The sequence below is a fragment of the Octodon degus genome, unplaced genomic scaffold (assembly GCF_000260255.1).
Source record: "Octodon degus isolate 3935 unplaced genomic scaffold, OctDeg1.0 scaffold00018, whole genome shotgun sequence".
Lineage (NCBI taxonomy): Eukaryota > Metazoa > Chordata > Mammalia > Rodentia > Octodontidae > Octodon > Octodon degus.
In genome coordinates, this window is record NW_004524594.1 from 1,479,712 (window position 1) to 1,495,144 (window position 15,433).

Below are 15,433 nucleotides of genomic sequence, written 5' to 3' on the forward strand. Positions count from 1 at the left end.
TCCAGCTGTTCCAGAAGTAAGACCTCCAGGTTGAGAATAGGGTGGGAGGCATCCTGCAATTGAGTCTACCTGTCACTGCCTCCTCTGGGTCATTTGTGACCAGGTCACAGGACAGATGTTGGACCAGCTTCTTGGAGTGGTGACTGTTACCTTCCCACACTTTTGTACCACACATTCTGCCTCCTCTGCTATAGTCAGAGTTTGCACGGGAAATAAGACCTAATTTCTAGGAATTTTTTTTCTTTTGCGGAACCAGGGATTGAACTCAGGCCCTTGCGCTTGCCAGGGAAGCACTTATTCCACTGAGCCATCTCCCCAGCCCCAATTTCTAGGATTATAATATTCAAAGAGGCAAATGTAGGACAGGGGACATAATGGCACAACGCATGCCTGTAAACCCAAGGTCCTCAGTTCCTTTTTTCATTTTGAGACAGGATCTCACTATGCAGCTCAGGCTGGCCTTGAGCTCAGTTTGGAGCTAGGCTGGTCTCAAACTCAATTGGATCCTCCTACCTTAGCCTGTGGAGAGCTGGAATTGCAGGCATGTATGCCCAGCCTGTGCTCAATTTCTGGTACCAAAAAAAAAGCGCAGATCTGTCTACACACTAGAGACACCCAGAATCCAGCTGAGGGCCTGGATTCCACAGCAGTGTCCTACACGAGTCCACCTAGAGGCCTGGAGCCCACAGCAGTACCAGGTAAATCTGTACCAAGGATCTGCACTGGGAAGGCCCCAAGGTCAGCCGTGGGAGCTGAACAGTCCGTGCCAGCGCATTGATCTGCACTGGGGCCAAGGAAAGGACCTGAGTGCCCCTGCAAAGTGCCGCAGCCATCCTCCTAAGCCAGAAGTTTCCTTTAATGGTTTGTCCGGGGGTGAAGGGTAGGAGGATGGCTCCTGGCACAGAGCTTAGGTCAAGGTCCAGGTGTGCTGTGTGCCTTCCAGGTGCAGCCAGGAGGCTATGGTGGCCCGAACGGGCCTGTTTTCTCCTCCTCCTCACTTGGTGGGAGCAGGTGGCGTCTGGCCCTGAGCTCCAGGAGTCATGTACTGTACACCTGTGGCCTCTCCAGCAGCTGGGGCAAGAGGCCCTGGCAACTCCAAGCTGGGTGACAGGCAGGAGGGGGTGGTCCAGAAGAGGAGAGCGGTTTACTTGGTTCTGTCGTCAGCAACAGTGGGTCTCAGGTGGAGTACAGGCAGTGTCACAGGGCAGCTGAACACAGCTCAGTGAGGATCCCCACAGGAGGGGGTCACCAGGAAGTCCTGCCACCATTTCTCGCCCACGGGTGGACAAGGGTGACAGCTGGCAGTAAGGTCCACTGTCATGGGCAGCGTCCCAGGCCACCCACAGCAAGTGCACCTCCCATCTGTTCCGGGCTCCCCTTCCATTCCCTCATTTTGCCCAGCCACAACTGTCACTCCAACAACTGCCCTTCAGGCCAGCGTAAAGAACTGGGGACCAGCGAGACATGGCTGTCCCTCTAGTCCTAGCGCTCAGGAAGGCTGAGGCAGGAGGACTCCAAGTTTGAGCCCAGCCCAGAATACCTAGCAAGTTACTGTCAGCCCACCTTAAAACATGAACAAAATTCAAAGTGGGTATGGGATGTAGCTCAGAGTGAAGGCCCTGAGATCAGTACCTAGTTTAAAAAAAAAAAAAAAAATTGCTATGAGCACATGTCCTACACTTGCCTCACTGCTCTGAGCATACGAGGCTCCTGACCAGGAAGTGTCCTGACCACCCGCACTGCCTGACCTCAGAGCCCTTCTTGCCCCTTCCATGAGGCCTGGTGGGGACTCTGGGCTGGGCTAGGTGTTCGGACGGCCTAATGATATGAAGCCTTAAAGTACAGAAAAACCTTTATTGGAAATCTCTGAATAGTCTGAAGTGTAGCTCAGTCACTTCCGGAGGCAGCTGGAGGGGGAGCTGAGCCGCCTGGAGACCATGGCTGTTCCCCACCTGGACAGGCGCATCGCTGTGGGCGAGGGCCAGCCTTGATGTCCCTTTGCTCCTCCCTGCCCAGCTTGCAGTCAGGGCTTGGCCTCCCTGGCCTCTTCCCAGGCAGGGAGCTACAGCAAGGCTGGGGACTGCAGGGGCCCCGATCAGGGTGGCCAAAGACTGTCATGGACAGCAGGACCAGGCTTTTCATGCAGGACTCGGGCAGAAGGTGCCGTAGCTGTGAAGTCTTGGGTTCCACAGCCACAGATGCACCCTGGCCGAGGCAGGAGGGCCAGCTGGCTACCCTGAGGGGGCTTCCCCCTGGCAGCAGAAGCAGGCGCCAGCTCCACCTCAGCTCAGGGCCAGCCTTGAGGGCAGGAACGGTGTCACATGCAGTTTACTAACAAGCAATCCAGGGCCACCTGCCCCACTGAAGAACAGCTGCTGCCAGGCACCTGGCCATGAGACCAGGCAGGCTGGAGAGCAGGCGACAAGGCACCTGGCCCACTCAGGTGGTGCTTGAAGGGGAACAGTCAGCTGCAGCCCAGCTGTGGTTTCTCAACAGGGAATTAGCCCAGGGCAGTCACACCGTGGATTCCAGGAGGCAGCAGTCAGGCCCAAGCGCTGGAGGAGCAGAAGGTGCGCTAGCCGGAGGCGCACACATGCCCTGGGTATTGCAGGTGGCCAGAGTCTGGGGGTCCTCACATTAGCACCCAAGACCTCCTTGGCTGCCGGAACTGACACAGCTGCTGTGCAGGAGCTGAGGACGGCTCTTAGCAGTGTACCGCACCCAGCCGGGCTGCAGTGGTCCTGACCTGGGGCTGCTCTGCTCCCCACCGGCCAGCTCTTGGCTCCTGCCCCACACGAAGGCGCAGGCACAGGCGCAGGAAGACCCTAAAGCATCAGCCCAGGTTCTGGGGATGAACATGAGTGGCAGGCCTCCACCCCAGGAAGAAATTAGTCACCTCCAGTGGGTTTTCTCTACAAAATATCTGATTTCTCTGCAAGTAATAAATATTTACCATTCCTATAACCAAAAGCAGCAAAGGGGAGGAAGGGGAACGACCTTCACTGGGACTCTGAATGACAGAATCCTGGAGATGCAGGATTCAGAGCTGAAGGGCTGGGCACAGGCAGCCGCCAGGGCTGCACAGACCCCTAGGAGGGACATCCCAGGTGTGGCTGGCACTGGCGAGGTTACTGTGGACAGACAGGCCATCCTATTGTCAAGAACAGGCACGGGGCAGAGAGCAAGAGAAAGCCGGCCCTGGGAATTGGGGAGACGCAGAGAGCCCTGGGGCTCCTCTTCCTCCCAGCACTGCCCACTTCCTCTTTCTGCCTGGGCTGCTGTCTCAGCCACCAGTGGGAATGTCAAGTGGTTGACGACCAGGACAGGCAGGCAGGAGGCAGAAAGGGACAACACCCTTTGTGACACAGTTGGCACAGGTGAGGTGCACAGATGGCCCTGCTGCGGCCCTTGTTACAAAGGGTCTTCCTTCTCCAAGGCCAGTGGGTGTCTTGGGTCACCCCGCAGAACCGTCCTGCCGAGCACTGGGAGGGACAGGAGTGGCTCTGGCCCCCAGGGACCACAGAAAGGGGATGCTGCTGGTACTGGAGGCTACTTTTACTGCAGGGTTTCCACAAAGGCATCAAATTCTCGAACATTCTTTTCGTGCACAGCCAGCTTCTCAGGCAAGGAGTCCTGTTGGGGAGAAGAGGAGACCTGCTTATTTGGGCCACTGACCCAGCCCCCAGGGATAGAGGTAGGGCCCCAGGCAGGTCAGCTGCATGGGCACCGGGACAGGGAGGAACACATCCATCTGGCTGGTACATGGACTAGGTATCCTGACACACAACGTCAGGGGAGGCAGACCATGCCAAGAACTGCTCAGCACAGAGACTAACACAAAATATCCAGGGCACGCCTCAGACCCAAACTAGGCAACACGTACGTTTACAGCTCTCCGAAGGAGGCAAAACTCCCTTACGCTCTTTTCTAACACCCAGAAGAGGAACAGGACAGCCACGTGAGCAGGGCTGGGCAGACTGGGCACCTGAACCTTCACACAAGCCTCGGGCGTGAGAGTGACAGCACCTAACAGTGGCAGTAGGACAGGGGACAGTGGGTGACAGAAAGGACATGGAGACTTGTGGCCCAGACACCAAGGCCAGGCAAGGCACTCACTGCTCCTGGCTGAGGACACAATGAGCACAGGACCCATGTCCTCCTGCATGTGTGTCACATGCTAGGCTGGACAGTCTGGCCAAGTGTAAGAAGAGAGGGGCTCCGAGCAAAGGGCAAGAACAGACACGAGGCCGTGAGTGCCTCTGCCCTGCACCATGGGCACCTGGCCAGCAGGCGACAAAGCTGCATACCACAGCCACGGAACAGGAGTGTGCAGGTCACACTGAAAACATGCAGAAGAGAAAAGGAACAGCGCAAGCCAACTCAGGCTGACAACTGCGTGGCACCAGGAGAATCTCAAGAGTGACCAGAAGAAGACAGTGATCTGTTTCACAGGTCTCCTTCCTGTGACAGGGATGTTAGGAACAGCAGAAATGTCTGGCCAAGGCACAGAAGTGACCAGAGAAACGGGCAGGAGAGGTGTCCGTACCAAGTCCTCTGCCATGGACTGCGCTCCAATATCTATGGAGAGGCTGCTCAGTTGAGGGGGGTTCTGGAACTCACGATAGAAGGTCCCCAAGTCCATTGGCAAGATGTCATCTTTAGAAAAAGCCGGTTTCTTCAAAACAAGACACTCAGTTTAGCTTGCTTTGGAGCATAAAGGAAAATCAAAAATAAACTGCAAACAAGTCTGTTTCCTTCCCAGGACTCTCCACAAAAAGATGGTTCTGGGCTCACTTGGGGGAGGAGACTTTTTACACCTTGCCCTTCTAGACTGTTGGCCTCTCATCCTGGAGTGTGGTGCCTTCCCTAGTGAGCTTTCTGTCCTCTTATTTTTTATTTTTATTTTTTTTTACATCCTCAAAATCCCATGTTTATTACAAAGGCTCTGTCCTCTTATTTATTTATTTTTTATTTATTTGTTTATTTATTTTGTGTGTGTGTGTGTGTGTGTGTGGCCAGCTCAGCCCACCAGGGGGCGGGGCTGGCTGGCATGTGGTACTGGGGGATTGAACCGTGGTCTCTGTGCTTTGCTTAGCTTAGCTTGTTCTAAGTAGGTGCTTTAGACCACTGAGCCATCTCACCAGCCCCTGTCCTCTTATTTAAACACCTTTCCTAAGCAAAAGGCCACCCGTTCAGGCATGAACAGTACCCCAGTGGAAATCACTGGAAAATCTCCATTGCGAGCTGAACACTCGGGGCCTGTCATTGCTAGCCCTGCCCCTGGGGAGCGCTGAGCCCTGCAATTGAGACTGGGCATGATGGCGTGCGCCTGTAATCCCAGCCCTTGGGAGGTCATAAACAGGTGGATCATTACAAGTCCAATCTATGCAGTGAGACCCTGTACACCCTGTACTAAATACAAAGAAAAAAAAAAAAAGAGCTGAACACTAAGCAGACACAACAGGAAATGCCTTACTATTCCCAAGTCCCCACGGTCTCCCCAGACGCGAGCAGGGCAGCGTCCCACTACATCCTCAGCTGCACGGCCCAGCCCATCCCGAGGGAATTCAGGCCAACAGAGGCCTCCAGCTTTAACATCCCTGGAGCAGCAGTCAACTTACAAAGTCAATCATGACAAAGTCATCGTGGGGGTTGCTGCTGCTGCCCCCGCTGGAGCCCTCGGAGTGCAGGCTGCCATGGAGCGGGGAGGCGGCCTCCGGCGAGTCTGGAGGGTTCACCTGGCGTGGGAGAGGCAGTCAGGACAGAGGTGGTGCACAGGGTGCCTACAGCAGGGTGCCTGTCCCTGCTCACGCCTGCGGGCTGTGTGGAGCCTGGTGCTGCCAGGCTCCAGGTCCTGGGAGGGGGATGATGACCGCAGCACCTACGCAATGCTGACCATCACGGCGCACTCACCATCGGGTCAGTGTCCTGCAGCTCCAAGCTCTTGGGAGCAAACATGGCAAAGGGTATGTCCAAGCTTGTCAGGGTCACCTAAGGAGCCACAGGAGAAGCGCTCATGCCTGGCTCTCCCCTCCCCTGCCAGCAGCCAGGGGTGTCACCCACACACACCTGGGCTGACTGCGTGGTCCCTGCCACCCCATTCCCTACCACTAACATGCACAGTGCACATGGAGCTGGCACAGGGGCAGCTTTGGGCTCACAACACAACACACACTGCCTAAGGTAGCTGCCCTTGGGCCTAACAGAACAGCAGAGTCCTACCTGGTTAACAGGCTTGTTCACGAAAGCCCCAACTTTCCGGACAAAGATGGTCTCCAGGACATCGTGGGGGGAGGCCCGGCCCTCACTGCTGTTGGACACGGTTTCAGTGCCCTCACTAGAGGAGAAAGGAAAGTGGATGCCCACCCAAGCCACGGCATGGTCACCCACATCTCCAAGTGCACCCCTCATGCAAAAATTAGCCCCAAGCCATCCCCATGGGACAGAGGACCAGGGTACGGCTGCCGTCACTGCACTGTCTCATGAGCTGACAGCAGAGGACAGCAGGGGACATGTGTGGAACTCATAGCTGAGGGTATGCTTGGACATACCCTTTGCCATGTTTGCTCCCATACCCAAGACTATGTACATAGTGCCCACAGATCAGGCCAAGTAACCTCAAACAGTGGCAGCCGTAGTACTGGGATGCAGCGGACCCCACAGTTCAGCTTGCCTTACTTCATTATCTAAGGTCACCACAAGACCAGGTACCGTCCTACACAATGTCACCCATGTCTCACTTTGCAAGGGACAATGGCACCACACAGAGTCCAGCAGCACTCCTGTTAGGAACCCTGCACCTGCGCCCACCCTGTGCTTCCTCCCATATTCTTGCACTATCAGGCCCCTACTCTAAAGGCCCTAAGTGACAGGCCAGCAGCCCACTTCTGCTGCACCTGACACACACACCCTGGGTCCCGATCTGGGCCTACAGTGGCTGCCAGCCCCATGGGTACACAGCCATGCACAGCAGAGGACTAGAAAGGTTGTGGGTCAGCCACAGGGACTCTAGTTAAAAAGGGGACTTTCGGAGTGACTGTTAGCAGGAATAGAGACAGGACAGGGACAGGCACTAGGCCAGGCTTTGGTGTGCTTGGGACCTGCATTTAACCCTAATCTGAGCCTGCAGGGTTCTCTGCCATTAGCTACTCCTGGATGTGGGGGCCAATGTTCAGAAAACTGCAGTGTAAAATGATGGACTGATCTTCCTTTGATCATCCAACCGTGGTGGCGAGGGAAAAAGGATGGAGTCTGAAAAACCAGGAATTTCCTAAAGAATCACCCCCAAACATCTTCCTGATTACCCTCCGGGCACCCTCCAGTGGCACTGGAAGAGACCCAAGGATGCCTACGAGACTGTTCATCCGGCAGCGGCGAGCCCATGGCATGCATGCCGAAGCTGGCTGGCTGTTCTCACTGAAGGCTCTAAAAGGTTCAACAGCTCTGTTGGGTGGGCAGGCAAGCTTGTTATCTCCTGGGTCATCCTACTGCGAGAGCAGAGATCAGGCCAGGGAGCGCTCTGGAGCACTCAGAAGAAGGGGCAGGTGCTCTGGCGTCGAGGCGCACCCGTATCCCACCTGTGTTCTGCACCAGGCAACTGCTGGCCAGTCGCTCCCTACACTGCTTTGTGGTAAACTCAGGGCCAAATACGTACTAGGTACGTGACCTACTATGGAGCTCATCCTAATCCTGTCATCTTATAAAAAAAGGTGACAAGAGTGACATGTTTGCTTCAGACAGGTCTATGTAGTCCAGGCTGGCCTTGAACTCACAGCAATACTCCTGCCTCAGCCTCCCAAGCATGGGGATTACAAGTATGCGCCACCACATCTGGCCCCACCACACCTGGCCAAGAGTGGTGACTTTTGCAAGGTAGAAATGCAAACTATTACTTTCTATGTAACTATTTGTCATTTGAATTTCATAGAATGTACTTTCTCACCATGTCCAGATTTAATTTCTTCTTTAAATCTTTTTTTTTTTTTTTAACATTTTTATTTGTGTGTGTGTGTGTGTGTGTGTGTGTGTGTGTGTGTGGCCAGCTCAGCCCACCAGGGGGCGGGGGTGGGCTGGCATGTGGTGCTGGGGGATTGAACCATGGTCCCTGTGCTTTGCCAAGCTTGTTCCAAGTAGGTGCTTTAGACCACTGAGCCATCTCACCAGCCCCATAAATTCTTCTTTAAATGAGAAAAAAATGAGCGTTTCCATAGAATGTCAGTGAGGCTCTAATTCAGCAGCATGGCAAAATCCCACCCACAGGTGCACCGCGGCCCCAGGATGCAGGGGGTGGTAAACACCCGTTTTGGTCCTGCTGCCTAGGAGCCTGGAGTAAGAGAGAACACCTGACAGTCTCTACTGGGTAAGTGACAAACAAGCCTGGGCCAGCTGGTGGGGCTTCTTCACACGCCGGCTGGCCTGCCCGCCCGATGCAAGGGAAGGCCCCGAGGGTTTTCAGGAGTCTGTTGCACTCCGTGGGGACCCACCTGCTGGAGGGTGTGGCGGCACAGTGGGCCCCATCTGAAGGGCTGTGGGTCCCCAGTCTCTCTTGATCTGCCTGGGCGCCGTGGGCAGGCTGGCTGGGGGCGATGGGCACCCCCCCTTCCTTCCCAGGAACCATTAGCTGTGGGGGAAATGGAAAGAGAGAGAGATATATATATGAATGACAGCAGCGCCAGGCAACAGGGGACCCTCAGGCCTGGCTTGGTGGTGCCTGCTTCTGGCCTTCCTGCACCAAGACCAGCACCAGGTGGGCAGGCATCCTTATCCTCTAGGACTTGAGTGCTGGCAGACATGCACAGTGATAACTACAGAGGGACAGGACAGGCAGGGGAGGCCGCCCGCCCGGCAGCCCACATCCCGAGCTGGAGGTACCTGGTGAGGGTGCGGCGCATTTAGACCAGCAGCGAACACTACTGGGTAAGCCAGGTCAGTGGATCCGAGGCCCAGGACAGCAGGCTGATAGGAAAGGCGAGAGCTTGAGAGCTGAGCGAGAGAAAAACAGAGGGGAAGAGGAGAGGCAGGAAAACACAGGCCATGGACGGGACAGACGATCTCAGGAGAGGGAAGGAATGGATCCCTGCCCCGGCCCAGACAGAGGGCCATGGGATATGGCTGGCCAGGCCTCTAGACCCCCTTGCAGATGAGAAGCGCGGAGACTGCCTGTGCTGGGCCGGGAGCCCTGGCTCCAAGCCTTCGGAGGCCTCAAATGAACTCCTGGCTGCCCCTCCCCTGGGGCACAGCTAATGCTCCTCTGAGCCCAGCAGATACGTGGGCCACAACCCGGGCACAACTTGCAGCCAAAGTCATCAGTTTTTCCAGAGCCATTCTATTTTCCCCGCTGTCCTTGAGGTCCCTTTGGAACAGAAGGCTGCCCTTCCTAATCACACCCTCCATCACCCCGGGTAAGGAGGCTCCTATTTATACTGCAAAAGGAAAGGCCAGTCTTGAATTATTTGGAAAATTGATATAAATAACTCCATGTATCTTTCACATAACAGGAGGGACAAATGCAAAGCCCTATTTTGGGCTTCAGGGCTATGGCGGTGTTCTGCTAGCCTCAGTTCGGCAGTCTGGGATGCTCCCCAGAACACCTGGGGCTGCTTAGACCTCTACGCCCTCGGCTTGGTCTCACAGTGAGACCGAAAGATGCTGTCTGTCCAATCCCCTTCCGCCCGTGAACTCACTTGATGGGAAAAGGCCAGTCCTGCCATGGGAACCCTCAGAGTGTCCGTCACCACAGGAGTAGGGGTCTGAAAATGTGCCTTTGTGACAGTAAACACACACTGTGCACAGACACACACAGAGACAGGAACACAAGAGAAGAAAAAGAAAAGGGACTTGAGAAAGACATGAAATAACCTCTGGGTGCAGCAGGGAGGCTGGAGGGATAGCGTGGCCCGGGTGCTCTGGATCCCAAGGGAGAGCATTGAGGGCGACAAGTATCACAGGGTGCACCCTATGCGCCTGTCTCCCCAAGGAGCACGAGCAGCAGGGAGAGAAGCAGGCTCGAGTAGGTTTGACCTGGCAAAGCAAGGAAGCCTGCTGTGAGCACTAGTGTGCTGGGAGCGGGCAGGATGCAAGGGAGCAGAGCGGGGGTGGCCGCAGACAGATGGGGGGCGCTGGGCGGCCTGTGCCAACCTAGGGGAGGTGAGGGTAAGAGGGGAGCATGCATTCGAATCCCCGATGGTGGGGGACGATGTGACGCAGAAAGAGCAGGACCCTTTCCGAACTCTTCTGATGCTTTTCTTTTTGAGCCAACATATCACTAGACAGGGCAGGTGAGTCTCAAACTGACCAACCTCCTGCCTCAGCCTCCCAAGTGCTGGGATTACAGGTGTGCACCATCATACCTAGCTCAAAAAACCTTATGATTTCAAAGCTACTTGTGGGAAAGAGGATCGCTTGGGCTCCTGCCCTTCCATCTTTTTTTCAGTACTGGGGATTGAACCCAGGACCCTATGCTTGCCAGGCAAGTGCTTATTGTACTGAGCTGTCTCCCTGGCTCCCCCTTTTTTAAAATGTATTTGGTTGTTACAGGTTCTCATTAATGCCTGGACTCTGGCTCGCTCAGTCTGCCCTGGGGTTGGGGGAGGGGGGAGGCGGTGCAGCATGTGGTGCTGGGGATCGAACCCCGGTCCCTGTGCTTGCCTAAGCAGGCACTTTAACCTGCTGAGTTATCTCACCAGCCCCCTGCCATTCCATTTTTAACTCTTCAAATTTATCAAGCCAATGCTTAGAATCGGATAGACTCCAGGACACAGGAGCAGGTTTAGGTGTGAAAGTACTTCATGTCTCAACTCTGCCCAAACAGTATCATGATCCTTACACTGCCTGCAAAATAAACACGGTGCCGTGTATTTATTTCCTGGAACCTAGCAAGACCTCCCAACTAGTCCCTGGATGGAGTTGAGGAATGAACTATGAAGTGTTAACAGAAACAAGAACGGGCCGGGGAGATGGCTCAGTAGAATAAGTGCTTCCCTGGCAAGCGCAAGGGCCTGAGTTCAATCCCCGGTTCCGCCAAAAATAAAAAGAGAGAACAAGTAGCAAATGATCTCAGCTCTCTCTCTGCTCTTCCATGAAAGTCCGGAAGGGGTATTTCTGAGCCCAACTATTCCAGCCTTGGTCAGAGGGATTTTGGCATGGTACCTAAGAAGTGGCTGCTGGAGGTCAAATGTTAGTGTGATCTAATTTTTGTTTTGGGTTTTGTTTTGCTACATTTTTTGAGACAGGGTCTCACTATATAGTTCAGGCTGGCCAGAACTCAATCTGTAGCCCAGGCTGAGTTCCAACCTGCTCCTCCTGCCTCAGCCTCACCAGGGTCAGCCTCAGCTGGATCACAGGTGTGCGCCACCATGCTCAGCTCTCAGCCCTTTTATTAGGGTCTCGCTAAGACAGCAGGCTGGACTTGGACTTGCGATCCTTCTGCCTCAGTCTTCCTGGCAAGTGGGGTAACAGGCATGCACCAACACGTGCAACTATTGCTCTTGCAACAGTGCAAAGGGCTGGCAAGATGACTCAGTGGACTAAGGGCCTGCTTAGGCAAGCACAGGGACCGGGGTTCAATCCCTGACACCACATGCCAGGCCGGTCCCAGCCCTGGGCACACTGAGCAGGCCACCAAGACGGGGCGTGGTGGCACAAGCCTGTAATCCCAGTGCTGGGGAGGCTGAGACAGGAGGATCACTACAAGTCCAAGCTGCATAGTGAGACCCTGTGCCCAATACATTATAAAAAATAGAAACAGTACAGAACCATGATTTCAATGTGGAACATTCAAAATAACCCAGGATGGGTTATAAATAGTTTATACATTTCCACAATTAAAAATTATGAGTAGGGACAGGGACCAGGGTTCGATCCCCAGTGTGCCCTGCAAGCCTCACCCCTGGGGCATGCTGAGTCAGTGACTGAGACTGGGTGTGGTGGTGTGTGTCTATAATCTCAGCACCTGGGAGGCTGAAACAGGAGGATCACTATAAGTCTGATCTGTGCAGTGAGACCCTGTACTAAAATACAAAAATAAATAAAAAATTAATAAGACTTATGAGTAAATAGGGGAGATAGCTCAGTGGAATAAGTGCTTGCCTGGCAAGTGCAAGGTCCTCAGTTTGATCCCTGGTACAAAAAAAAAAAAAAAAAAAAAAATTATGAGTAAATAGAGAGTTAATTAATTAGTCATACTGACTAAGAAAGCCAAAGGACACCCAAGGGGATGGCTTAAGGAGCAGAACTGAGGCAGGGCCAGAAGAAACCGGCTGATTTCAGAGTCAGAGGAAGGCAGGGAGCAGAGAGGCGAGGGGTGGGGGTGGGAGTGGATGAGGTGCGGAGGGAGCAGCCTGGCGGCCTGAGACTCAGTCAGTAGCAGGAAAGCGGTGCCTGGCAGCGGCGGCCCTGGCCCTGCCTGTGAGATGAGACCAGAAGATGCTTCCTGCGGGGAAACTGCCACATTTTAATGACTGATGAGTGGTTTGATTAATGGTAAGGCTACTGCTTAGAATACTGGGATAGAGAATGCAAGGCAAATGTCTGTGTCATTACAAAAGCTACACACTGCTTTCCTTTCTTTTATTTTTTCCACACTGCTTTCTTAACTGGTTTATTTTTGGCTTTATTTTGGTACTGGTATTGAGATCAAACCTAGTGCGAAATCCCCTGCCTTTTCTTTTTTATTTTAAAATAAGGGTCACACCAAGCCTCTACATTGCTCGCACTGGGCGGGAACTTGGGACCCCCCACTTCAGTCTCCCAGTGCGGCAATTACAGTGTGCGGTGCCATGCCCGCTCTTTACAGGCATTTTCCACTAAATCAGTATTGGCTATTTTGGGGCTCTTTCCATAATTAGAAACCAAATTTACCACTTAAGAGAAGCTTACTAAATCAGCAGGTGTGGGTTACAGAACCTCGCTGGTGTCTGAATCATTTGAATCTGTGACTGATTTTCAAGGGAACTGGAGGCCATCAGCAGGAAGGTAATGACTAAATATAATTCAGTGGGTTAAGATGATTGCGACTAGGATCACTGCAATATGTGTGCTGCGTAAGTCTGTTATTCATCACAACCCCTGAAACAAATCCTCACACAACCAAAGGGACTGCAGTGTAGGAGAACATGGACCCCATGTCCCATGCTCTCCCCTCCAATTAGTAATCACCGGCAACCCAGAACACATCTCCATACCTGTGATGGTGGGGAGGTGGAGAACGACGTGGTACACACTTCCTGAGAGTCTTCCACTGATGGGTACACTCCGCCCACATCCTCACCAGGAGTTCTAAAGGAGAGGACAGAGATGGGGAGCTTTCTGGGTTGGGTAAGGATGGGGTTGTGTCAGGACCTGTTCCAGGTACAGTTTATAATGCCAGATGGCAACCTAGAGAAGTCACTTAATAACGTATCCAGGATAGTCCACAAATTATTGGCACCTTTGTAATCTCCAGTAGCTTGCTATACAGAACATCATTACTATCAAGATGCAAACTGCCCATGTTTTTTGAGACATTCTGTGTTCCCCACACTGTAGTGTGCCAACCAGAGGCAGTGAGAAAGGGAAGCAGCCCCTCCATTTCTTCCGGGGGTAAACGGCCATGCTGGCTCCACTGTGGACTGGGAGGTGCCATCCACGAGCCTCACCTGTAACTGCAGGGGTGTCTGGGAGAGGAGCTGGGGTAGGGGCGGTCCACGAAATGATCAATGATGATCCCCATGATAGGAGGGGTCCTCTCAAATTGCCTAGACAACAAGCAAAATGCAGTTTAAAAGGAAGTGATATGCACTAGGACAATAGGAAAAATGGCTTATGGGCATGTCAGCAAGGCTCAAAATTATAAAGGTGAAAGACTGGGCTTTCACAAGAGAGCACTAGGGTAGTGAATTCTAGAAATGCAGATTCTATCCAGAGTTCAGTCATTCAAGCATTTAGAGGCCTCTGCAGACATGACTCAAGAGGGTCTGGCTGGGGCTGGGGAGATGGTTCAGTGGAATAAGCGCCCTGGCAAGCGCAAGGGACTGAGTTCAATCCCCGGTTCCACAAAAATAAAAAAAAAAGAGGGTCTGGCTATTGGTCAGGCTGACAGCAGTTTAGCATCATCCACCTAGTGCTGGTTTTACAGGCATGCAATATGCAAGCACTAAGAGTACAGTGGAGACCCCAAAAAGCTACAGAAGCCAGGAATGTGGAACATATGGGGAAAGCTACGAAGGATGAGCAAAAAAAAGGATTGAGCAAACCAGCCCAAGAGGGAAGCCATGAGGGCTACAACCACCAGCAATGCTAGAGGACTGGGTCACTTTCTGGCCCTCCTGAAGACCTCAGAGGCCCCTCACTTTCTCCCTGTTGGCCTTAACTACTGCAATCTCCCAGTGTAAGCCAACTCAACACTGTAGTCACGCTGGTTCTGGGACTCTCAAATTCTTCAATCTGACAACAATGGCCTCTTGGGCCAGGGAGATGGCTCAGTGGAATAAGCACTTCCCAGGCAAGAACAAGGGCCTGAGTTCAGTCCCCGGTTCCACACACAGACACACACAGACACACACACACAGACACAGACACAGACACACACACACACAGCCTAACAATGCCCTCTTGCTCGAGAGTTCATTCTTCTAAAGGGGCTGCTTTCAGCACTGGCAAAGCTACACTGTAGATGCTGTCAGGGGCTTGGGGAGGTGGGAGTTCAGCACCCTTGGGAGAGTGCTCTTGAACTCTAAGGCTCCTCACCTGGTAGACATGAATGCTAAGTTGATTCTGTAAGCACAAGAAAGAGTGATGGTGCCCACAGGGGTGCCAACTGTGCCAACGCGAACAGTCTGGAAGCCTAAAGGAGAGACATGATTAGCTTTTTCCAAAGAATGCTTACACTGTCCCTGGCTCTCATTCTGAATCATTCAGCCCGTTGTACACTCGATGGCATTATTCACTTAGCAACAAAAGGGTCACAGACTCAATTGTGTGTGCATGTGAAAAGGATTTTTGCCTTATTCAGTGTATTCAGTACTGACTCCATGTTGGTAGAAGAAATGGCACTCACTGGCAGGTAAAAACAGGGTCAAAGGGATAAGAATGAAGTTCATGGCGCATGTGGGAACACCTCCTTGGACCACCTACACAAGCGTCTCTTCCTTACTCCTTTTACAGGTCCTGAGACTGTAACCCATTATACAGGGTGCACAGCCCCTCTTGGAAGATAGCAGTGCTCTTAACATTACCGTGTTTTTCCATCTTGCTCCGACCCATACCTTCTCCTAAGCCATTGAGCTGAACTTCCCCAAAGTATATCCTGTAAGGAAGAAAGGAAAAGAAACATTACCCATTCCTAGATGATTTAAAAGTATACATACTGGGGGGCTGGAGAGATGGCTCAGTGGTCTAAAGCACCTACTTAGAACAAGCTTAGCAAAAGCATCAGGGACCGCGGTTCAATCCCCCA

The 15,433-nt window shown here is 53.1% G+C and overlaps 1 protein-coding gene across 10 annotated transcripts in view; it reads right to left on the reverse strand.

The window, feature by feature from the left end:
• Nucleotides 1–1,834: 1,834 nt before the first annotated feature.
• Atg13 (autophagy related 13) overlaps nucleotides 1,835–15,433 on the reverse strand; it is a 38,510-nt gene continuing 24,911 nt past the window's right edge. For 4 of the 10 annotated variants that reach the window (XM_023710567.1, XM_023710564.1, XM_023710565.1 and 1 more), the window contains 12 exons: nucleotides 15,213–15,283; nucleotides 14,725–14,821; nucleotides 13,635–13,733; nucleotides 13,182–13,275; nucleotides 9,684–9,782; nucleotides 8,872–8,982; nucleotides 8,484–8,620; nucleotides 6,223–6,337; nucleotides 5,914–5,991; nucleotides 5,622–5,738; nucleotides 4,547–4,675; nucleotides 1,835–3,633 (listed from right to left, as the gene is read on the reverse strand). In XM_023710567.1, the coding sequence (XP_023566335.1) occupies nucleotides 3,556–3,633; nucleotides 4,547–4,675; nucleotides 5,622–5,738; nucleotides 5,914–5,991; nucleotides 6,223–6,337; nucleotides 8,484–8,620; nucleotides 8,872–8,982; nucleotides 9,684–9,782; nucleotides 13,182–13,275; nucleotides 13,635–13,733; nucleotides 14,725–14,821; nucleotides 15,213–15,283 (1,225 nt within the window). In that variant the 3' untranslated portion in view covers nucleotides 1,835–3,555. The remainder of the gene's footprint in view (nucleotides 3,634–4,546; nucleotides 4,676–5,621; nucleotides 5,739–5,913; nucleotides 5,992–6,222; nucleotides 6,338–8,483; nucleotides 8,621–8,871; nucleotides 8,983–9,683; nucleotides 9,783–13,181; nucleotides 13,276–13,634; nucleotides 13,734–14,724; nucleotides 14,822–15,212; nucleotides 15,284–15,433) is intronic. The other 6 variants (XM_023710571.1, XM_004626985.2, XM_023710569.1 and 3 more) reach the window with 5 other exon arrangements.